The sequence below is a fragment of the Stegostoma tigrinum genome, chromosome 9, assembly GCF_030684315.1.
Source record: "Stegostoma tigrinum isolate sSteTig4 chromosome 9, sSteTig4.hap1, whole genome shotgun sequence".
NCBI lineage: Eukaryota > Metazoa > Chordata > Chondrichthyes > Orectolobiformes > Stegostomatidae > Stegostoma > Stegostoma tigrinum.
Window position 1 is genome coordinate 83,503,275 of NC_081362.1, and position 24,878 is coordinate 83,528,152.

The 24,878-nt window shown below is 42.0% G+C and overlaps 1 protein-coding gene across 3 annotated transcripts in view; it reads right to left on the bottom strand.

Annotated features, from left to right (window-relative positions):
• pld5 (phospholipase D family, member 5) overlaps nucleotides 1-24,878 on the bottom strand; it is an 81,164-nt gene that overhangs the window by 13,916 nt on the left and 42,370 nt on the right. For all 3 annotated transcript variants that reach the window (XM_048536428.2, XM_059648827.1, XM_048536431.2), the window contains 4 exons: nucleotides 22,992-23,189; nucleotides 22,202-22,341; nucleotides 15,292-15,457; nucleotides 10,295-10,394 (listed from right to left, as the gene is read on the bottom strand). In XM_048536428.2, coding sequence (XP_048392385.2) covers nucleotides 10,295-10,394; nucleotides 15,292-15,457; nucleotides 22,202-22,341; nucleotides 22,992-23,189 — 604 coding nt within the window. The remainder of the gene's footprint in view (nucleotides 1-10,294; nucleotides 10,395-15,291; nucleotides 15,458-22,201; nucleotides 22,342-22,991; nucleotides 23,190-24,878) is intronic.

A 24,878-nucleotide genomic window follows, 5' to 3' on the forward strand; every position in this document is an offset into this window, starting at 1 on the left:
AATCCTAAATATTTTAATTAGACTGCCTCAACTTCTAAAACATCAATGTGTATAAGCTCTATTTGCTAAACTTTCCCCTATAAAACAACTCTTCCGCTCAGGAATTAGATGAGTGAGTCTTCTTGGCATTGTTTCCAATGCAAGCATAACCTTCCTTAAGGAAGCCAAACTATACATTGCCCTCCACGTGCAGACTCAATAATGCTCCTTACTACTGCAACAAGACTTCCCTATACTCCATTCCCCAAGGCCAACATTACACTTGCTTTCCTAATTGCTTGCTGTACCTCCATGATAATCTTCTGTGACTGGTGTACAAGGATACACAGATCCCTCTGCATTGCAACATTCTGCTGTCCCCCCATTTCTGTTCTTCTTGCCAATGATCTTACACTTCCCACACTACACTCTGCCACAACATTGCTCATTTAGTTAATCTATCTATATCCCTTTACAGGCTTTTTACATCCCCTATTATATGAGAGCTCTAGCACACTGGAACACCTTTGCAACAACGTCACAGAGTGCTCCTCACTGGGCATAAGTGGCATGTTATGGGCACAGTTAAGGAGATGAGATAAATATACGGATAGCAAAGCAGAAGGCTGAAGTCTAACCATGTAAACATTTGAAACATGTAGAATAGGCCAGTTGGCAGTAAATGGTTTAGCTCATGGAATAGTCTTTCAACGATGTAGCCGTAACATTACAGCCGGGTCTAAATACTATGCATTATGGTACTTAGTCTCAATATGTAATAAACAGGGTTATGAAGAAGCACAAAATTGAAAACAGCTCTTGACTCTGTTATCTCATTGATCAGTCAGTCTTGACAATCTTCAAACCACCCATCACATTAGGCATAAAACAGCACAAAAGGGCACCACAAAAAAAATCCATAGAACCTAGAGACAATAAGTACTACAGTTGCTGGAAGTTAGAGTCAATAGATGCGAAGCTAGAATAACACAGATGTTCAGACAGCATCCAAGGAGCAGGAAAGTCAATGTTTTGGGCCGAAGCTCTTTGTCAGGACCGGTGGGGTGGGAGGGTAGGCGAGATGGACATAGGTGGATGCAGGTAGGGGGCTGTTGTCATTGGTCAGTGGGAAGGATGGAGCAGAGAGGTGAGTTGGAACATGGACAAGTTGGGGGAGGAGAGATTTGAAGCTAGTGAAGTCAATATTTGAGCCATTGGGCTGTAAGCTCCCAAAGCAAAAAGCCACTATAGCGGGAGGGGGAAGTTAGTGGATGGTAACCAGAAGGTCGTGTTGGTGGTTGTGTGCAGAGCACAGGTGCTGCGCAATCCGGTCCCCGAGTCTGCGTTTAGTCTCCCCGATACAGAGGAGACTGCAACTAGAGCAATGGATACCGCAGATGAGGCTGGATGAGCTGCATCTATTGCTCCTGATGCGGTCTCCTCTATGCCAGGGAGACTAAACGCAGACTCGGGGACCGGGTTGCGGAGCATCTGCCCTTGGCACACAACCACCAACCTGGAGAGAAAAACAATTATTCTGCTGAGTTCCTCCAGCATTGTTTGCTTTTATTTTGGATTTCCAGCATCTGCAGTATTTTGCTTTTATCCAAGAATGTAAAATGGCCACAAGGTGTCTTTCTGCACTGTACGATTCTATATTTAATGGGTTGGCTATCCACCCCGGTACAGTTCCCAACATCATTGTCAGCGATGCTCCCAATTAGTTACATTTATCTTAATTCACCAAATAGCCTGTTAGTAGTTTCGAAACTAAAATAGGCAACATAAATAAGTTTTGCACTCAATATCTGGCCCAGAAATAACCATGTAATGGAGTAAGATCTCACATCTGAGTTCTGTGAGACTTACCCAAATGTGTGGAAGACTGATTTCCCTCATTCTGCCTTGCTCTGGGGCTCAAAATAAAAGGTGAACATTTATTAAGGTTAATGTCACAGTAACACTCAACAGGCTTTCCCGTTTACAGCTCAGCTATGAAATCTGTCTCCTTGCCACCGCGATTGGACACAGGTTGATAATCAGATTCAAGCTGGCACTCAGACTGCTGACTGAGCAGATTGAACAAGCTGATGAGTTTGAATTTTGCATTCAAAACAGCACCAGTATAAAAATCCTCTCCTTCAGTAAAATCCATTCCTAGCCTAGCACAGGAATCGTGATTGCATTTTAGTGAGATTTTGGCTGCAGGAGTAGAATATATGAATATTTCCTCCAGACTCCTACCCATGTTTAATTGTAAGATGTCACACTAGGACTTGTTGACGAGCTTTTTAATCGAAGAGTGGTGCTCAGAGATCCAAAGAATCATATTTCTAGGAATAATTTCCAATGTTATTTAGCACCAATTAAAAAGACATAAGAGAGCTTGTGGCACCATTTTAGAGAAGAGCATCAGAATCCTCTGGCCAAAATCTAACAACCATCATCCCCCAAATCCCCATTACACCAATGGCTATATTTAAAAAGTGCTTCATTGGCTGAAGGCATCCAGTGGTCATGAAAAGCTCTCTATAAATGCATGTCTTTCTCAACCAACATCAGTAAGGCAGATTATCTGATCATTCTATCGGTGTTATCTGTGGGATCTTACATTTGTCACACTAGATCAAATTATTTGCCACATCTGCTACATTTCAAAAGTGATTACATGTCTAAACCTCATCATTGGCTGCAAAATGCTTTGGCAGATTTTAAGCTCATGGAAAGAGCTATACAAATGCAAGTTTTTTCTGTTCATTCAATAGGCATGCAGCTGTAAAACGTCAATTGAATGTCCCTCTGGAACTAAGTGGCTGCTGCTACATCTTAGCACAATGTTACCTTACTCTCTTAGGGTTACTTCAATTCCAGGGTTAGTGGTTGCAGGAGAAGCTGTGCCAATATTCAGAATCAGAGTAAACAGACGGATAGCACCAAAAGTATTGAAGAGATACTGGAACTAGCATGTAAAAATGTGATCAGAACTATTTGCTTGTGTGTGAGCTAAAAGCCAATGGACTGGTTGACTGATCTATTTCTATGCCTAATGCTTGTTTGTATATTTATGGATACTCTCTGCAATGCCCTTTCATGGATAAACATGAGGTGTTGCATTTTGGTACAACAAACAAGGGTAGGGCTTATAAAATTAATGGTAGGACCTTGGGTAGCCTTGTAGAACACAAGGACTAAGGGATTTACCGACATAATTCTTTGAAGTTTGCATCACATATAGGCAGGGTGGTTAAAAAAGCATGCTTGCCTTCTTTGATCAGCCTTTTGAGTATAGGAGTCGGGAAGCTATGTGGAGGTTGTACAGGACATTGGTGAGGCCTCTTCTGGAATACTATGTCCAGTTTTGGTTGCCCAGTCACAGGAAGGATATTATCTAGCTGGAGAGGGTTCAGAAGAGATTTACCAGCATTTTGCTGGATATGCAAGGTTTGAGTTATAAAGAAAGGCTGGACAGGATGGGGCATTTTCATGAGAGCATAAGAGGTTTAGAGACCATCATACACAAATTTATAAAATATTGAGGGGGAAAATAGAGTTAATGGTAGTTGTCCTCTCCCTGGAGTGGGGGATATCAAGACAAAGGGGCATGTTTTTAAGGTGGGAGGAGAGAGATTTAAAAATGACATGATGGGCAAATGTTTTACACAGACAGTGTTCATGTGTGGAATGAACTTCCTGAGGAAACGATGTGGGTACAATTACAATGGTTAAAAGACATTTGGATAAGTATATGAATAGGAAAGGTTAGGAGGGAAGTGGGCCAGGAACAGGCAGATGGGAGTAGTTTAGTTTGGGATTATGTTCGGCATGGACTGGTTGGGCCGAAGGGTCTGTTTGTGTGCTCTATGTCTATGGTGATGTAATCAAGACAGGTTGTAACTTTGACTATACCCAATTCCTCCTAAAGGACATTAATTGGGCCCTTAACTACCCCCACCGCCATGTCAAAATTTCCCCTTTTATGCTTGTTGTGGCACATTGCCCACTACCACCCCATCCCCTTCTCCACCTCCTCCACCCCCTGAACTCAATACTCCCCCCACCCTCCAATCTTCAGCAGTATAACATTCAGTCCTGAAGTCGATTCACTGGACCTGAAATTCCAATTCTGCTCTTCATGAATGCAGTGAGACCAGCTGATATTTTTCCAATAAATTCTAATTCCGTTTCTGATTTCCAGCATTAGTGGTTCTGTAGCTTTTGTTTTGCAACAATTTGTGTACTCCTTATCAGTTGCAGACTCATGAAGACCCACCCCATGGAAAATGTGCATCCTGCCCGCCCACTGGACTGCCTGCCTCCCCAACACCAGCTGCTGTGTAAAATGGAAGCTGCCCTTTTTGACATGCCACTCATAAATACCGGGCACCAACATATGGGACCTCAGTATTCCGCACCACAACTTGCCAGCCAGCAAAGAGGATGGAAGAAAGGTTTGCTGCAGGGAATTTTTTTTAAAATTTCTTGGGTGTCACTGGCCCAAAGGGCAGTTAGGAGTCAACCTTTTTGCTGTGGGTCTGGAGTCACACGTAGGCCAGACCACGTAACGTCAGCAGTTTCCTTCCCTAGAGAACCAGATAGGTTTTCCCCAAACAATCAACTTTAGTCATTGTTACACTCTTTCCAGATTTTAACTGAATTCAAACTGCATCATCGGTCATGGCGTGATTTGAACCCAGGTCCCCAGAACATTTCCTGGGTCTCTGGATTAATAGTCAAGCCACAATATCACTAGGCCACCACCTGCCCTGCACAATTACAGTTAATTTCTCCAGTTCCGCAATAAATGGAAGAGACATCTTATTTACAGGTATCTTAAATACAGCACCCCAACCCCCCACCCAACCTCCCAACCAGCCCCACCACCCCAGATTCAAAAGATCGCCCTCTGGAGCAAAGAGCAGGAAGACCGGAGTACTTAAACCATAAATTCCCATTGACCTCATTAAACTTGAAGGATAGTATATTAAAGACATTTCCATTATAAATGATCAGTTTTATAGATGCATTCGTTGGCTCCTGTTACAGTTACAGCGCCAGATCTGCAGAGGGTGTTGACAAATGGGAGCTGCTGAGAATGATTGATCAGTAACTATTTCAGCGAGGAAAGGCTGAGGGATTTGTGGCTGTTTTCATTAGAGAGAAGAAGGTTGAGAGGTGACTTAATTGAAACATATAAAATAATCAGAGGGTTAGATAGCGTGGATAGGGACAGCCTTTTTCCTAGGATGGTGACAGGTCGGCACAACATCGAGGGCCAAAGGGCCTGTACTGCGCTGTAATGTTCTATGTTCTATGTTCTATTGCAATTTAGTTCTGATTAGTCAGTTAAATCCTTAAATGGCTGCATGATATCCGAGATTGTTCAATGAGACCGTAAAAGGTCTTCCCTGGTAAGCAGGACTTTGTTTTACACAAATGCCATCATTGCTTTTGCCAGGAAATCTTGCAATGTGAATACAAGGGTTCTAGGAGCCATCTGGCAGGTTACTGGAAGCAAGTAATATTTATTTAAAGTATAGAACCAGTTCCAACTGGATTCTCACAAGGCACTGGATCAACATTCTATCAGTGCAAAACAGTGTGACAAGTTGCTCGAATCCATCGCTTTTATTCATACCACCTCGGATATTTAAACAGAATATATAATCCACCCCAAAGGCAGATTAAGAATGGAAGACAGATTACTGACCTGGGAACTTTAAAAGCATACATGTTTCTGGCATCTAGAATAACATAGTTGAGACAAAAATGCTCCAGGGTAAAATTTCATCTTCACCATCTGGATAAGGATCCGATGTTGATCATTCCAATTAACATCAGACAGTTTGTAGGAAAGGCTTCACCTCAATGCACAAAAATAGAAATTGCTGGAAAAGCTCACCAGGTCTGGCAGCATCTGTGGAGAGAAGTCAGAGCTAATGTTGAATGATGAAGGTTCTGAAGAATGGCCACTGGGCCCAAAACATTAACTCTGCTTTCTCTCCACAGATGCTACCAGACCCACTGAGTTTTTCCAGCAATTTCCATTTTCATTTCTGATCTCCAGCATCCATAATTCTTTTGTTTATTTGCTTCAATACAGCCCAGGTCAGTGAAGATGAAAATTTGTTCCAGCCTGTTGCCATAATGGTCCAGCACACACAACTAGCACAGCATAAGGAGCTGAAAGGGTAATCATGCTATGAAAAGAACAACCACTTTTCAAGTCTGACTCGGAGTTGTTCTCAGTTACAGAGACACATTTCTCATAACTGTTGAATTTCCATTCAGGTCTCCCAGTTTGATGGAGGCAGGCTCCACACTGCAGAGGTGAGATAACGCTTGAATGAATGTTGCAGATTGATTTATACAATGGGACCGGAAAGAAAAGGAACTTGCGTATATCACACTTTTCACACACTGGAGACGTCCAAAGATGCCTAAATGAGGCATTTTTGAAGCTTGGGCTTTGTTGTGATAGAAACACAGCAGTGAATTTATGCAGTGAATTTATCCCACGGGCAGCAATGTGATAATGACCTGACAATTTTTTTCAAAAAAGATCATGTGAAGGATAAATATTGATCTGGAGCTAATTTCCTTGCTCTTCTTTGAAGTAGGGCCTTGGGAGTTTTTTTTAATACCTTCCTGAGAGAGCAGACAGAACCTTGCTCCTAGTTTCTTTATCTGTTTCAATCTGATTCACCCAAATGAAAGGAACAGCACAGACCTGGGTTTGAGCAACATCAACATAAAGTCAGTTACAGTCAGACTTTATCTGGATAATTGGTAACAATTTGACCTTCTCAAGTTAATAGACCATGGGGGTCAATTTTAATGTTGTACCACAGTGTTCAACATGTGAAGTAAGTGGAAATAAAAATGAAGGGAGATATGCAGCTATTGATTCACTAACAACTAGTTTCCACAACATGAGGATTGTTCTTCCTTTCCTGAAATCTTCCTCCCACTACACAGTAATCCTGATGACCACTAAATGAAGGTCAAAATGCAGAATTTCAAAAGCACTTTTTATTTCCAATCATTCTGATTCATAAAGTGGCCTTTGCTTACACTGTGCTGGACTTTAAAAGTCCTGCAGTAGCTGTTTCAAGAGCTGCAGCAGCTATATTAGAAAATGACCAGAAGAGGGACATTAGAGGAGGACGATTCAAACGATTGCTGACAGGTAAAACAGGATGCTGTCAAATCTGAGCAACCTTGTCTTACTAGCAGGCTTACATATGCAGTTTTTGATAGGCCTACTGTTTAAGTATTGAAATAAGAAAGATGAATGTTGCAAGATAAATGACAGTGGCTGATCGCTGTTTGATGATTTTTCAAAACAAAATAGGCTCCAATGATAAAATCCATTCATAGCAGGTCCCAGCTACAGAGTTAGACCATAAGACATACTGCACAATTAGGCTATTTGGTCCAGTGAGTCTGCTCTGCCATTCGATCATGGCTGATGTAAGGCTCAACCTCATTCTCCTTCTCCCCATCACCTTCCATCCCTTTATCAAGCAAGAACGTATCTATCTCTATCTTAAAGACATTCAATGACTGGGCCTCTACAGCCTCTGTGGCAATAAATTCCGCAGATTAACCACCCTCTGGCTGATGAAATCCTTCCTCATCTCAGTTTTAAAGGATTGTTCCTTCGCTCAGAGGCTGTGTCCTCGAGTCTAGTCTCTCATATAGTGGAAACATCTGCTCCATGTCCACTCTATCCAGTCCTATCAGCATTCTGTAATTATTGAAAGGTTTTGCAGATGCAACTCTTAAAAAAATGATACAGAAATCTCCCAGTTTGGAATTAGTTTGAGAGCATATGAAGCAGATTCATAAAGTTGATCCCAGCAGTGAGAAGCCTTAATTATGAGCAGCGATTACAGGAACTGAGGCTTTATCCTTAGTACAGTGAAGGTCACAAGAAGGTCAGATGGAGGCATCAAAAATAGTGAAGGGGTTCAAAAAGTACATTGGGAAAAATATCCTGTGACCCGTGAGACAGTAACAAGAGGGCACATCATCCTTGACACAACAAAAGAACATTTTAAAAATGTAATGGTACAAAAACAAGGAGTTCAAAGTAAGCAGCTCTTTTAGAGAGCAGGTGCCATTAAGATGGGCTGAATGGCCTCCTCTGTGCTGTAATATTCTATGCTTCTATGAATGAACTTCCAGGTTTTTGGCCTAGTAGTCACTTTGCTGCATCGGCCTAAAATCATCAAACAGAGCTGAAAAAATTATTTGATGCATCGTTTATCATTTTTATTATTGTTTTACAATTCTTACATTCACAGAGATTAACTGGTGCTGCTCTGTCTGGCAGCACAGCTCTTACTCTTGGATTCAATGCAATCCCACCCCAAATGTATGAAGTGAGGATGACCTTCCGGCAACAGATTCGCCCCTCTGCAATTTGACAGGGATAAGATAAGGTGGGGTGGACTATTAGTCCAGTAAATCTGAAAAAGAAGAGAGCACTGGAGAAACTCATTAGACCTGGCAGCAGAGTTAATGCTTCATGTCCGACGTGACTCCTGCAAGATTCTCCCCAGCATTTTCTGTGAGGTGAATACTAGATTATAACTGAAATCACATGCATTGTTGCAGTGCTTAACACAACCTCTCTTTAGTCAGAAGTGAACGAACTGTTGGATCAGTGCTTCTATCTTCTACATCAAACCAGAAAGTCAACTCAGAATGCCACTTAAAGACTTCCATGCATAGTTTCTCCTTTCTGTGTGTTTTCCCTTCCATTCTGTCAAACTTCATCTCTTGTGTACTGACATTTAAATGCACACAGTATATTTATAATAGATAGTACAATTTTCTGGATCTCCACAGAATCGGATCAGATCAGGAGCATTTCGCCCTGGTATGGTTGGCTCCAGCTGTGCTCCTTCATTAAAGTGTTTAGAATTGTTATTTTTAAATCGGCCTGTTCAGTCACGTAATGAGAGATCTCCCGGGTAAGTGGTACTTGAACCTGGAGCTTCCAGATCAGAAGTAGAGATACTATCACTACTGCACACAAGGCCCAAAGTCAGATTTCACTATCTGGCACGCTAGGATCTGAAACCCTACCTTCAGCACTTTAGACTGATTTATCTGGTACACAAGTACTGGTGCCACTACCACAGTATTACCCTCTCCCCTAGGCAGTTAGCACATAGCTCTCTCCGATTAATTTAATGTCTTCATCTTACAGAACATTCTTCCAAAAAGTCTTTATTCTGGGTTTGTATAGTTATGTGCAAATGATGCTCGGCAGGAGAACCTGCTAACTTTAAACACAAATTCGGCCTTCACATGTGTTTTATATTCCCAGCTGATTTTTACCCATGAAATGGTTAGCCATTGGAGACACTGAACAGGAATTATTCAGTGTTGCTGTTATTCTTGAAAGAGCTTCAGCAGCTATTTTAAAGTTTCAATTAAAATCAGTAAGAGAGGTTAGAGGAGGATGATATGGTTGTTTGAATCAATGGTGGCAGAGAGATCATTGAGGGAAAATGCTGTACGCCTACCAATCATAGAAACATTTGAATGGAGAAATTCGAATAAGTGAGTTGAACATGCATTTGGTAGGCATTAATTACCTTACCTTTGTTGACAAGGAAAGGAATTCAGGGTTGAGCAATTTAAATGTTCTTTCTTAGTTGGTAATGGTTGCAAGCAGAGAAGGGTAAACGGGAGGTTTTGTTTGGAACAGCATTGAGATGGTAGAGGTTTAGGAAAAGGAGGCAGTATTCTTTCAATCCTTGGGTGAATGCCTGTATGGAATCTGCATATTTGCCCTGTGTCTGTGTGGGTTTCCTCTGGGTGCTCCGGTTTCCTCCCACAGTCCAAAGATATGCAGGTTAGGTGGATTGGCCGTGCTAAGTTGCCCATAGTGTCCTGGGATGTGCAGGCTAGATGGGTTAGCCATGGGAAATGCAGGGTTACGAGGATAGAGTGGGTCTGGCTGTGATGCTCTTTGGAGGGTCTGTGTGGGCTCAATAGGCCGAATGGCCTGCTTTGGCACTGTAAGGAATCTATGATTCTATGATTCTGTTCAATACATTCGTGGGCAGCAACTGATTTTGCAAGTGGAAGGACACTGCCCGGAAGGAGGCAAGACAGGGTGTCAACTGGCACTTCCATGCCCGCAGTGCAGAGTGTCTGCAGATCTTCTGTCAATACACAATCTCTCAATGAGCTCTCCTTGGTCATTGCCAAGTAGCTGTGCCGAGTTGAGGGGCATGCCCAGCATTTGGTAATCTGACCTTCTCCATATCAAGTGAGAATATACTGATTGTTTACTTACTGATGTATGCTGCTTTGTCAGTCACCATGTATTTGTTGCGATTGATGCTGGAAAATGAGGCCTTCTCATCCCCTTCAGAAGCAGGAATTCCAAAATACTTCTGTAAGATATAAGCACAGGGTGAAACCTTGAAAGGACCATCAATACAAATTTGAAAATGAAACTGTTCCTTGTGTCCAATGAAGGAGAAAAGAAAGCTAAGATGCTAAGCCTGTCTGAATACAATTAAATGACCATCACTAACAACTAATAATTTACACAAAACATGTTCATTAGCCATTTGATTAAACTATAGCTTAGCTACACTGTTTATTCCTCTACGATCAATGAAATGTTTTCAATGATGCTGAAGGATATGGAAAAACAATTCATTTTGGGAGGAAAGTCAAGATAGAGCTATTTGATTCATTTGAAGCCTTCTCATCCTAACCTCCTCATTACTATTTATAATGCTTCAATTTCTTCCCCTTTAGTATCTGCTTAATATACCACTCTTTGTGGTGAAATGACCAAAAGGACATTCCTGTATCCAACACTACCTCAAGTGGAGACTGCTCTTGGGGAAACAGTATAAACACTATTTATCCAAAGTTATAGCTTTACTTTGAATACCTCATGCATTTCAATCTTCAGTGGGCAACTAGGGTAAGGCCATGAATCATCCCGGATAACTATAGGGCTTCTCTTTTATCGGAGAAACAATCGGTGATGAGTTTAATCTGAGGGTCACCATGCGCCTCAGGTGAGGGGTGAGGTTGAGAAGACACGTAGTAACTTCAGATTGTCAGCATCATTATGCATAGCAACCAACCCTGCGGCCTACTGAGCCAACCAACTATCAGAATATTCCATAAATATTCTATATGCAGGCAGGGACTCTACTCTTCATTACATGCTGGACACGCATTGCCCGTTATATTGGCTAGGGCAGAAAAAGAGGCATCATAGGGCTGTGCCTGAAACAGACTTCATTGTTCTTTTTTCAAAGACACTCTAGATCTTTTGCATTCCCCTTCAATTTAACATTTCATGAAAGACAGCATCTCAGACAGTGTAGTACTCTCGTAGCACAGCACCGAAACTTCAGCCTGGCTTAAACGTTGAAGCCTGGGACTGTAACCAATGACCTCTGACACAAAGTCAACAGTGTGCCAAAATTGAAGACTTAAGGCTTTGCAGTAGGTCTTAAGAGATCAGCTAAATCCCTAAATTGGAATTCTGCAGTCACAACACTGATTTCCATTTCTCTTCATATAAAAAATATTAAGTAATTACATTGTAAAAATTCTATTAAAGAGTGCTTGATGAAATCAGTTGTAAAAGTAGTTTATGTTAATCAGTTAATTCCTCAGGTGAATTAATGTCTTGCATTAATTTCTAGATGCCAATTTTACAGAACCTGCCACAAAGAGTGTACTGATTTACTGTCCAGGCAAAATATCATTTTTAAAGACATAGTATTCATTCTTCAAATTAATTTATTGCTGTCTGAAACAGTCTTCTTGTGTTTATAGACTTTTCAAAGTAACCAACTAATAATGGTTTGGATGAAAAGACATTATTTTTAATAACAATGCATTACCCTAAATATTTGGGGCCTAAAGCCTTTTGAATTTACAAACAAGATCTACGGAGAGCAGCTCACAAAGGTCTATCTCTGAAATGTGGCAAAGCACTACATATTAATTCTTTAAATGCTACCTTTGCTTTTCTAGAAACAACATAGCTTCTCAATTTAAAACAACCTTTATTTTCCCTCACACCTGACCTCCTCTTTTTATATTTAAGGCCTAGTTTTAGATGGACCTATATCACTTTCAAATTTTATCTAAAATTCTTTTATATTATGCTCACTCTTCCCTAGAGCCTGATTTACATTCAAATTATTAATTAGCCCTCTTTCATTGTCTAACATTGGCTCTAAAACAGTCCATTCTCTAGTTGGTTTCTCAATATTCTGTTCTAGAAAACATCTCATATACATTCTAGGAATTCATCCTGCACAGTATTACTGTTTCAGGTTTACCAAGTTGAAAAGTAAATTCAAGTCACCCATGATTATGTTACACATGTTACATGCACCTTTAACATCTTACTGATGTCACTGATACCTACTTGGACCATGGCAACTGGATTTTCTCAATGATCTTGCATCACCTTCTCCTGCCCAGAGAAAACATTTTGAACTCAGCACTGGGCAGGCAACAGTGTTCGGGATTCATGCTCTTGGCTACAGAGAACTGTGCCAGACGATACTGTTCCTTGCCTCCACCACCACTACATTCATAGTAATTCTTCTACCTTGAATGGTTTCACGTATTGCGAAGCCAGGCTCAGTTTGTTCATCTACTCTACATGTCCTCTTTATCCGCACAGACTATAAAATCTTAAACCCGTTGGATAATTGCAAGGGTTAAGGCTACACTTCTACCTTCTCAATCTCTAAGTCTGCCCCACTCACACTCACGGCCAGCTATTCCTGTCCATGGATCAAATCAGATCATAAGGGGTGCCACTGCTTCCTGGAAGAGCGCATTGTGGTAACACTTCCCCCTCTCTGATGTATCACAATGTCTGCAGCTTAGGCTCCAGCTCAATGACTCAGGGTCAAAGTTCCTCTTACCATAGACTCTTCCTGAAGAAATGTTTGCTGTGGGGAATCTAATCTAATCTACCTATGTACTTGCCATGGATTACACAGGCATCCATGAATTCCCACATTCTGCAGCTATCAGATAGACATCTCTTACCACCTTGTATACTGGGGGTTTAAATATTTATTCCACTCATGGCATTTTATTCAGTCACTAGTCCTGTCAATGTTCATATTCTTGGTATTTCAATAAATTGTTCGACTTGCTGCAACTGAAATTCCCAAGTTAAAATAAATAATAAATAGTCATCAGCCAATCTAAGATAAGAAAATGCCACACTTGCCCCCACACCTCCTCCCTCACCCCTATCCCAGGCTCCAAGATGACTTTCCATATTAAGCAGAGGTTCACCTGCACATCTGCCATTGTGGTATACTGTATCCACTGTACCCGGTGTGGCTTCCTCTACATTGGGGAAACCAAGCGGAGGCTTGGGGACCGCTTTGCAGAACACCTCCGCTCGGTTCGCGATGAACAACTGCACCTCCCAGTCACGAACCATTTCAACACCCCCTCCCATTCTTTAGACGACATGTCCATCATGGGCCTCCTGCAGTGCCACAATGATGCCACCCGAAGGTTGCAGGAACAGCAACTCATATTCCACTTGGGAACCCTGCAGCCCAATGGTATCAATGTAGACTTCACCAGCTTCAAAATCTCCCCTTCCCCCACCGCATCCCAAAACCAGCCCAGTTCGTCCCCTCCCCCCACTGCATCACACAACCAGCCCAGTTCTTCCCCTCCACCCACTGCATCCCAAAACCAGCCCAGCTTGTCCCCGCCTCCCTAACCTGTTCTTCCTCTCACACTTCCCTTCCTCCCACCCCAAGCCGCACCTCCATCTCCTACCTACTAACCTCATCCCACCTCCTTGACCTGTCCGTCTTCCCTGGACTGACCTATCCCCTCCCTACCTCCCCACCTATACTCTCCTCTCCACCTATCTTCTTTTCTCTCCATCTTCGGTCCGCCTCCCCCTCTCTCCCTATTTATTCCAGAACCCTCACCCCATCCCCCACTCTGATGAAGGGTCTAGGCCCGAAACGTCAGCTTTTGTGCTCCTGAGATGCTGCTGGGCCTGCTGTGTTCATCCAGCTTCACACTTTATTATCTTGGATTCTCCATCATCTGCAGTTCCCATTATCACTGACACATCAGCCAATCTAACAAGTTTTACTATTATGAGTAAACCCCACTACTACTGAGACAACTTTTCAGTTACTGGAATTAGCTGAGCTTTCAGGTTGTGTCTCCTGACATCTCCAAAATGTTCACATTGTGGAGATCTCTGCAAATGCACACTTTGTGAAATATTCTGCCAGTACAAAAACATGGCAGCACCAAAAGAAGCATAGTAAATATGAGCAGAATGGCAACATGTGCATTCAGAGCATTTTGGGGGCATCAGCAGATATTCTCAAGTTCTTCAGAAGTTAAAACTAAAACATACTCACCAACCAAACAACTACTTGCTTTCCTATGATATCGCACTTTGACTTTTCTCAGAATGCAATAATTCCCTTTGGAACTACAGACTGGGCTGGACTGGTCTGGAATGGACTAGAATAGACTGGACTAGACAACTCTTTTAGGTGCTGCTGCCCGACAATCTTGGGTTCCTTCTCCCTTTTGCTCTTTTTGGTGCTACTACTAGTCTTTTAATCTCTTTCACATTTTTAGTTGTTGACGTCTCTCTCTGGATCTTCCTCCTCTCCTGCTCCCACTACCCTTGGTCATTTTTTTGGCAGTTCTCTTCTTGCCATCTGTTGCCTCCTTCCTACCCAGAACCTGGTTGGCCTTCTAAATTTCAGCCAATTCAGTTCAAACAGGTACCTGGTCCTCCATCCAGATTATGTGCCATTTTAGGTCTCTGAGTTATTCTTCTCCTCTCCTCTTTATACTACACCCAACCTCCTTTTCCCTTGACCGGAAATTGCAAAAAGAGCTAAACAGGTGGCTGGTTCACTATCATTTGGTGCGAAAGTGACTCCTCTATTGAGCTAAATGTCTGTCTATACCCTGACTAGATAACCTCACCTGGGCGTAAATTCCACCTGGAAGAGATTCCATGTGCATGATGAGTCCCGTGCAGAAATAACTTGAATTTCTACAGCATATATCTAAGATTGAAAATAAACCCCAGACAAAATATGACACTCATCCACAGAAGGAGACATGAGCACAAATGACCAAAAAGTTTGTCAAAGACCGATGCTTCACAACATGTGATAGAGGCGGAGAGTCAGAGGGAAGGTGATACCAGAATGGTAAACAAAGGCAGCTAGAGGTAAGACCACAGATGGAGTAACGAGAAAATCTATGGAAGTAGACTACACTCACCACTTCGAAGCTGCAGTTGATGGGCTCACTGCAGAACATTTTCAGGGACCACAGGAAGTTGAGCATTGGTAAGTAGGTTCCCTTCCAGCAGCTGACCAACATTCGCACCCTCACTTGCCGCAGAAAGAGAGCTTCCCGCAGGCCATTATCTATCAGAGGCCAGTACCTGAAACACAACACAAGGATTTCTTGCCTTCAGCGGAACAAACAAAACTGCTATTCTGATAATTAACACTGCCGGCCTTCGCTTCCAGGTTCAGCTGATGCTGTATTTTGCGGTATCTAGGGGAACAGAAAGGTACAAAGGTGTTGTTATGACTGATCCCTGTCAAGATCGATAGCTGCCAACAGTTGAAAGATTGCCCCAATAAATTTTCATATTTTAAACTGTAACAAATAAGCAATTTTAATGAAGCACTATTTTAGTAGGCAACTTCTACTTAAAACTAATGAACAAAACTTCGCACTTGTACATTTAACACAGTTGAAAACTGCCCTTTAAGCAGAAACTTTAACCTCTTGAAACCAGACTAAAATGATTTAAGCTCCTCAGGGCTTAGCCCTATTCTTTTCTTCTCCTAGCTTGGTAATTTGTAGGATTATGGACATCGCTGGTTGACCCAATATTTTATTGCTCATCTATAGTTGTTCTTGAGAAGGTAATGGTGCGCTATTTTCCTGAACTGCTGTAATCCTTATTAGGGTGGGAGTTCCAGGATTTTGACCCAATGACACTGAAAGAACAGCAATATATTTCCAAGTCAAGATGGCGAATGACTTGGAGGGGAACTTACAAGTGGTGGTGTTCCCATGTATCTCACCTCTTAGTCGTCTAACTGATTTCCTTTCCATTTCTACCTCCAACACCAGGGGCTGTTAACTTAATAGGTAGCCTACCATGTGGCAAGCCATTGTCCTTCTAGATGGAAATGGTCATGAGTTTTGAAGGTGCTGTCTAAGGGTGAATTTCTGCAGTGAATCATGTAGATAGTACATATGTCTACTGTTGAGCATCGGTGGTGGAGGGAATGGATATTTCTGGATGTGGTGCCAAAAAAGCAGGTTGCTTTGTTCTGGACCATGTCAATTTGTTTGAGTGTTGGTGGAGCTGCGTCTTGTTTGTGTCCTGTAGATGGTGGACAGACTTTGGGGAATCATGACAAATTCCAGGCTTGGGCTGAAATGTCGCAAGGAACTTTTGTGCCATGCAAATGACTATCTCCAATGAGAGACAATCTAACTACTGCCTCTTGATCTTCAATGGTGTAACCACCACTCAAAGCCACTCTGTCATCATAAGTGTTATCAACGGCCCAGCAATTATAATGGACTCACCACATAAATACAGTAGTTACAAGAGCAGGTCAGTGTCTAGGAATACTGCAATGAGTAGCTCACTTCCTGATTCTACTCAACCACACAAATGCATTGCTATACATTTAATAATCCAAAAATCATTGCTTGTGTATCAGTAGCAGATGAACAGAGTGTAACATTTAAACAGTGGATGGCAGGAAGCCATTTGCCCCACTGTGCCCGTGTAAGTTATTTACGTTAGTAAATTTGTTTATGATATTTATGTAATTCTTTGTAGGCCAATCAATTAATCCTGTAGAAATATCGAGTACGTTTTTATAGCATCATATCATCAACATTTCAAAATAGATCGAGATGTATTTATGTTTATACGCTTGACGTCTATGTTAAAATAGCAATGTAATTCTTTATGACAACATCCTGAAGCTCCAATAATTCCCCACTTTTCATCTGAGTCGACATTAATGTGAAGTTTTCTTGATTTCATTGTCACGCACAGCAGTCCCTGTCATTGGGCACCACCACTTATTGCCCTTAATCTTCCACATAAGGTCAAGCCAAAGCCCTGTCTGCCCTCTCAGGTCTGACATGGCAGATTCCATGGCACTATTCCAGGAAGCAGTTGTTGACATCATTGCAGCTCCATGATCGAGAATTGTTGAACAGACTGAAAGCAGGCAGTCAGAATAAACAAGTCATTCCCAGGATGGTAGACTATTACTGATGAGGTACCGCAAGGATCTGTGTGAGGTCCACTGTTGTTCACAATCTCTACAAACAATCGGAATGTGGGTATTCACTCACTTTACGATGACACCAGCCTTGGTCGGAATATAAGTTGTGAGGAAGCTGTTAGGAGGCTTCAAGAGGGCTGGACAGGTGAACAGGCTACAACCTGGTAGATGGGCACACCTTCAGTCTGAAGTTATTCACTTTGGTAGGGAAAAAATGCATCAGAAATGCAGAATATTTCTTCAGTGGTGAGATGTTAGTAAGTGTAGGTTTCTAAACAGATCTGGCTGCCCTTGTTTATGAGTCACTAATAGCTAGGACTAGGTGCAGCAAGCACTTTGCCTTGGATCCTATAGGCTCTTAATGCCCTTCTGAAGGTCATGAGACCACATCAAATACATTCCCCTTATTAACACCCCTCGTTACCTCCTCAAAAAAGTCAAAGTTGTCAAACATGATCTTCCTTTAACAAATCTATGCTGACTATCCCTGACTAGTCCGTGTCTCTCCAAGTGCAGATATATCCTGTCTCTCAGAATTCTAATAACTTCCACCCTACCAACATTATACTGACTGGCCCATCATTTCTGGTCCATCCCTTTTTCCAGATTTTAATGATGGGACAATATTAATAGTCCTCTAGCACCTCACCTGTAGCCAGAGAAGATTTGAAAATTTCTGCCAGGGCCCCGGTAACTCCTCAACAGCCTGGGATACAACACCTCATGGCATTTTCTCACACCAGCTTAGGTCACCATGAAGGTCCTGACTGCTCAATCCTACCCCTCACCTGAGATGTGGTGACTCTCAGGTTAAAGTCACAGTAGAGCTGTATATGGTTGCTCGGTAGTTAGCACTGCTGCCTCATAGCAGCGGAGACCTGGATTCGATTCCATCCTCAGATGACTGTGTGTGGAGTTTGCACATTCCCCCCATGTCTGCATGGGTTTCCTCCGGGTGTTTTAGTTTCCTCCCTCAGTCCAAAGATAGGCAACTTAGGATTGACCACGCTAAAATTGTCCATGGTGTCTACGGATGTGTAGGTTAGGTGGATTAGCTGTGGGAAATGCAGGGGTAGGGTAGGGGGATGGGTCTGGGTGGGATACTCTTCAGAACATCTATGTGGGCTTGTTGGGCCAAACAGCCTGCTTCCACACTGTGGGGATTCTATGACAAGGGGATCCAGGAAGGCTTACCAAAAGGGATACCAAATCTGACAAATTTGTTAGAATTCTTTGAGGAAGTAATAAGCAACATAGATAAAGGGTAAGCAGTGGATGTAATATATGTAGGTTTCCAGAAGGTGTTTGATATGGTGCCACATGGTAGGCAACTTATTAAGTTAACAGCCCCTGGTGTTGGAGGTAAAAATGGAAAGGAAATCAGTTAGAGGACTAAGAGGTGAGAGTAGAGGAATGGAATTAATTGGATAGCGCTACCAAACAGACAGTATAGTCACAATGGGCAGCGCAACCCAACTGCTATGCAGTATCGTTCCATGATTATACAAGAAAATAGAACAAGATTTATAGCAATGTTAATCAATTTCCCCTTCTCCTACGTTCTGATGATATACAGGCAAATTAAAAGAGATAATCAATTTCGGTTAACAATGAGAAGAGAAGCTTACAGAAAAATGAAGCTGAAGATAGTTCATGGAATGCTATAGAATCATTCGGTACAGAAGAGGTCCCTTGGCCCATTGACCCATTGAGACTGCACTGACAAAAATCTATCCTAATCTACACTAGACCCACTTTCCACTATTTGGCTGAAATCCTTGAATGTATGGCATGTCGAGTGCTCATAAAAGTCCTTTTTAAAGATTGGGAGATTTCCCACCTCAACTAATCTCCCACGCAGTGTTTGTCACATTTCCACCAACCTCTGGGCAAATTTCCTTTTTCCCAAATTCCCTTTAAAACTCCTGCTTTTTGTCTTAAAATTGTATCCCCCCATTATTGACTGTTCAACAGCTGCTTTCCGTCCCCCCGTGCACACTCCTCATAATGTCATACACCTCAATCAGTCTACCCTCAGCCATCCCTGCTCTAAAGAAAACCACTTCTCTTCACACCTAAACTGCTCCATCCCAGGCAACATCCTGGTGAATCTCCTCCTCTGCACTCCTCCAGTGCAATCACTTCCTTCTCATAATGCAGTGACTGGAACTATGCACTGTGCACAGAGGGCTCCAGCTGTGGCCTAACCAAAGTCCTTTACAGCTCCAACATAACCTTCCTCTTTCTAATCTATGCTTTGACTGATAAAGCTGTCAGCTGAGGGAGGGTCACCGGACCCGAAACATTAACTCTGTTTTCTCCTTCACAGATGCCGCCAGACCTGCTGAGCTTTTCCAGCAACTTTGTTTTTGTTCTTGATTTATACCATCCGCCGTTCTTTTGGTTTTTATTTAACGTTCAGGTTGCCAGTTTTTGAAATTATGCCTGAAGCACATAAACAAAAATAGACTGAACTCAGTACAAGTACATTTGTAGTAAATTCAATGCAGTTGGTTTTGTAAAGTGAACTGCATTTATTTCTCACCGCACCCCATCCTCTATTGAAGGAACTTATGCTGAGGGAAATATAACTGCAGGATGCTGGCAGCCCCATTTACCATCTTCTCTTAGGCATCACAATCAAGTTCTATCCCTTTGTCCAAACAGTCGCATTTTTGAATGAGAAAGATTGGGAGCAAGGGATCTGGCTACCTTATATCTCCTCTATTCCAGATTGGTAACTGGGGTATTGGCAGCAGCTTCAGCACAGACTGTGAATCAAAATCAGAATTTTACGCCTTACAATGGAATGGCAAATTCTCCAAGTAGGACATTTGCAGCCAACATATTCCCAAACAGGACTAAGAACACAGAACAGCACAGCACCGCAACAGGCCCCTTAGCCCACCATGTCTGTGCTAACCACGATACCACTCTAAACTCATCCCACCTGCCTAGTCCATATTCCTCTATTCCCTGGAAAAGGTCAGCAGGTCTGGCAGCATCTGTGAAGAAAAAAAAATCAGTTAACATTTCCAGTCTGGTGACCCTTCCTCAGAACTCACCGAACCCGAAACATTAAGTCTGATCTTTTCTTCACAGATGCTGCTAGACCTGCTGAGCATTTCCAGCAAGTTCTGTTTTTGTTCCTGACTTACTGCAGCCGCAGTTCTCTCAGATTTTATCTCCTCTTTTCCCTGCCTGTTTATGTGCCTACATAAAAGCCTCTTAAATGTTGCTGTTGTACCTGCTTCAAGCACCTCCCTCAGCACCGTGTCCCATGCACCTACCACCCTCTGCATAAAATACTTTCCTCACATATCTCCTTTAAACTTACCACCTCTCACGTTAAATCTATGACCACTATTATTTAACATTTCCACCCTGGGAAAGAGACTCTGACTATCCACACTACCCATGCCTCTCATAATTTTTATATAATTCTATTAGCTGACCCTACAGCTTCTGACGCTCTACAAAAACAACCCAAGTTTGTCCAACCTCTCTTTATAGCTAATTTATTCCAATTCCAACAACATCCTGGTAAACCTCTTGCATCCTCTCAAAGCCTCCATATCCTTCCTATAGTGTGACGATCAGAACTGCACACAGTACTCGAAGTGTAGCCTAACTAAACAGCTGTAATATGACTTGCCAACTTTTATAGCCAATGCCCTGACCAACGAAGGCAAGCATGCCATTTGCCTTCTTTGCCATTTTGTCCATTTGTGTTGCAACTTTCAGTGTTGCAACTTGCACCCAAAGATCACCCTTAACATCAATACTCCTCTTCATGCATTTGACCTCCCAAGATGCATTACCTCACTCTTGTCCACACTTGTCCCGCACTTAAACTCCATCTGCCATTTCTCTGCCCAACTTTCCAACTGATCAATATCCTGCTGTACCCTTTGATAACCTTCCTTGTTATCTTCCAATTCTCCAAATTTATGTCATCAGACCACCTTAATTTTCAGCCATATCATTTATATGTATTACAAACAACCAAAGTCCCAGCACTGGTCCTTGTAGAACACCACTAAGATTTGACACAGATCTGCAGTCAGGAAAACACCTCTCCAAAAATACCTTCTGTCTTCTGTGGCCAAGCCAACTTTGTATCTAATTTGCCAACTCATCATAAATTCCACATGATTTAATCTTTTGGGCCAGCTGACCATGAGGGACCTTGTTAAATCGTTTAGTAAAGTCAATGTAGACAACATACACTGCCCTACCTCCATCAATCATCTTCGTCACTTCATCAAAAGCCTCAATCAAGCTTGTGAGACACGACCTCCCCCTTCTCCTTGGCATAAAACTGTGCTGACAATCCCTAATAAGTACATTCTTTTCCGAATGCAAGTAAATCTTGTCTTTTACAATCTTCTCCAATAATTTCCCTCCCATTAGTGTAAGGCTCACTAGCCTATAATTTCCTGGATTAGCCCTGTTGTCCTTCTTAAACAAAAGAACGCTATTGCCTATTCTCCAGTCTTCTGAGACATCAGCTGACAGTGGAAACAAACTTGGGTGACGCTGTGAGGCAGAGTGCTAACCTTTGAGCAACTGTGCTGTACCTTTCTGTTTTTCTTTTCAGCTTCTATTACACTCCCCAAAGGCCTTGCTCGAATTCAGATTCCTGAACCTTACAAATGCCTCCTTTTCCTTTTTACCTATACTATCAATATCTCTTGTAATCCAAGGTTTCCAAATCTTGCCATCCTTATTTTTCATCCTCTCTGCAACATGCTGGTCCTGAATGCTGATCAACTGGCTTGTAGGATCCAAAACTAAATTACACATTTTGAATAATACAATATCGAAAGTAAACCTGGTAGTGAGTATGTTTTACTGACCTCCGAACATTAGTGCGATTGACAAGGGGCAGATAATCCATGACAGCGACATGAATGAACCTCTGAGCATTGGCAATAACCCTGAGAACAGCGTCAATATCTCTGGTGCGACCACTGGGGCATAAAGATGCAGGAGAGGTCTATGGAGAAGGAAGATGTGAGTCAGCAAGTGTAAAGCAGGGTTATATAAGAATGCTAATCTCTTACAGTCACTCACTCCAGATTTTATTCATTTTTCTCAACACTGGCCAATGTTAGTTTCAGCTTCAACACCGGCCAGGTACGAAGTAACAAAGATGTGTTATTATCTCTGAATGCTGTCACTTCTACAGTTTGAATGCACGCCAGGTGGTTCAAGTTCTCTACAAAGGATGCAATATATCACACACAAGGATAGATGTCTCTAGTGGACTGTGCGTTGATTGGGCAAAAAAAGCCTAATCAGAACCAAATGAAAACCGCACAGCACTAAGCAAGCTGCACTTCTTGCTTCAGAGATAATGGGAACTGCAGATGCTGGAGAATCCAAGATAACAAAGTGTGGGGCTGGATGAACACAGCAGGCCAAGCAGCATCTTGGGAGCACAAAAGCTGACGTTTCAGGCCTAGACCCTTCCGAAACATCAGCTTTTGTGCTGCTTGTATTCATCCAGCCCCACACTTTGTTACCCTGCACTTCTTGCTTAATATTTACTTCCAGGATTAATGACTGGTTTCATTAAGGGTAAATCTGCTCCATTTTCTGACAAAATTGGCAATACAATGAGTATCAAAATGAAACTTTACTTACAGCTAGATAGACACTGGCTTCAAGCCCATTCAGCTGTAGCTTGAGGGGAGAATGCATGCTGGAAATACCGAACAGCTTCTTTGACCAAATCTCAGGTGGAGAGTTTCGGTACTCTAGCTGCCAATACGCAGAGAAGACTTTGTGCAGGTCTAAGCCAAGGCAGCTACAGTTGTACATGATGATACCCAACTCTTTCATCTGTGGAATTGAAGTGAATTCTGTTCAAGGCAAAGCAGCAGATGGGAATTGTCAACCTTGATTCCTCCTGCAACATATTCTACCACTACAAGGAGACGTGTCTACGCATTGCTAATAATGCCGAATGTCTCAAGTAAAATCGAAAGATGGTTCTGAGATGGGACAGACTCCAACATGGGCGTATTGGAACTGACAATGCTTCAGAAAAATCAGACTTGTTTTATTCACTTCTTGGGAATGGGCATCTCTGGCTGGCCAGCATTTATTGCCCATCTCTACAAGATGGTAGTGAGTTGCCTTCTTGAACCACTGCATCTGTGATTAGATGAGCATTTATACACAACATTTCATGATCTCAGAACATTCTAGACTATTTCACGGGCAAACACATTTGTAACATAAGAAAATGCTGAGGTAATATCTGCACAGCAAACTCTTTAAAAAAAAAGGCAATGGATAATGACAGGCCAATCAGCTTTTTGTGTTGCTGATTGCTGGATAACTATTGGCTAGGTCACTGAGATAATCTTCTTCAAAATAGTGCCATGGGATATGCTCCAATACTGAGATAGCAGACAAGGTCTCAGTTTAACCTGGAAGATGTAATCTCAGTCTCCCTTTCCAGTTTTGCAGTGGAGCGTCAGTCTCAATTTTTATGCTGAAGTTTTTTAAAGTGGAGTTTCAACTTTTTGACTGAGAAGCAACAGTCAAAAACTGGCACAGCAGACAACTGAAGGAACAAAAATGTAGACCTCCCAAGAACACACTTTCAAGAGAAAATGAAATATTTTGTTGAACGACACATCTTGAAATGTATATAGTTTATCACCAGAAAGTTGTGACAAGATACTTAGAAAATCCTAACATGATTAAGCAGAGTATTGCTGAGGCCACTCCTGCAGAACAGATTACAGTTTTGGTCTCCTTACCTAGGGAACACTATAATTGTTTTAGAGGGAGTACAGCAAAGGTTCAATGGAATGTGGGGATTGACCTGTGGGGAGTGATTGAGTGGAAAAATCCAATATTTTCAGGAATTTAAGGTGAATCTAACTATCAAGAGAGAAGAAAAAAAGAGAGAAACAACTGTAATACTTGAAAATGAGTTTACTGGCCAGCTAAGCTCATTTGGGCCGCTATGTCTCATTTGCCAGTTTACCTGGTTTTTCATTCGGAGTTTGACATAAAAAACATTTAAGAGATTGGACAGGGTAGACACTGAGAAAACATGTCCCTGACTGAGGAATCTAGAAATTTCCTCTCTCAAGGGTTTGTGTTTTTTTTACTGAGTTTAGAAAGCTCTGTTGTTGAATACAGCCAATACACAGATCAGTAGATTTGTTAGGTACTGGAATTACTCAGGGAACTAGGGGTAAATCAGGCAGGTGGAGTTGAGGTAAGATCAGTTGTGATCTTATTGAGTGGCTGAGCAGTCTCAAAAGGGCCAAATGTCTTATTCTGCTCCTATTTCGGATTTATGTATTCCGAGAAAACATAAAAGCATGAACGGTGGATCATAGTAAACATGAACAAGCATGGATCATTTTTACAGGAATACAATTGGATACAGTCCAGAAATTCTCTTCAGGCATCAGTGGCTTGTATAAAAATGAAAGGTTAAACTTCAATCTCATTAATTACATTCTCAGTTAGTGGTTTCAAATACCCTATAAACAAAACTAAGTGTAT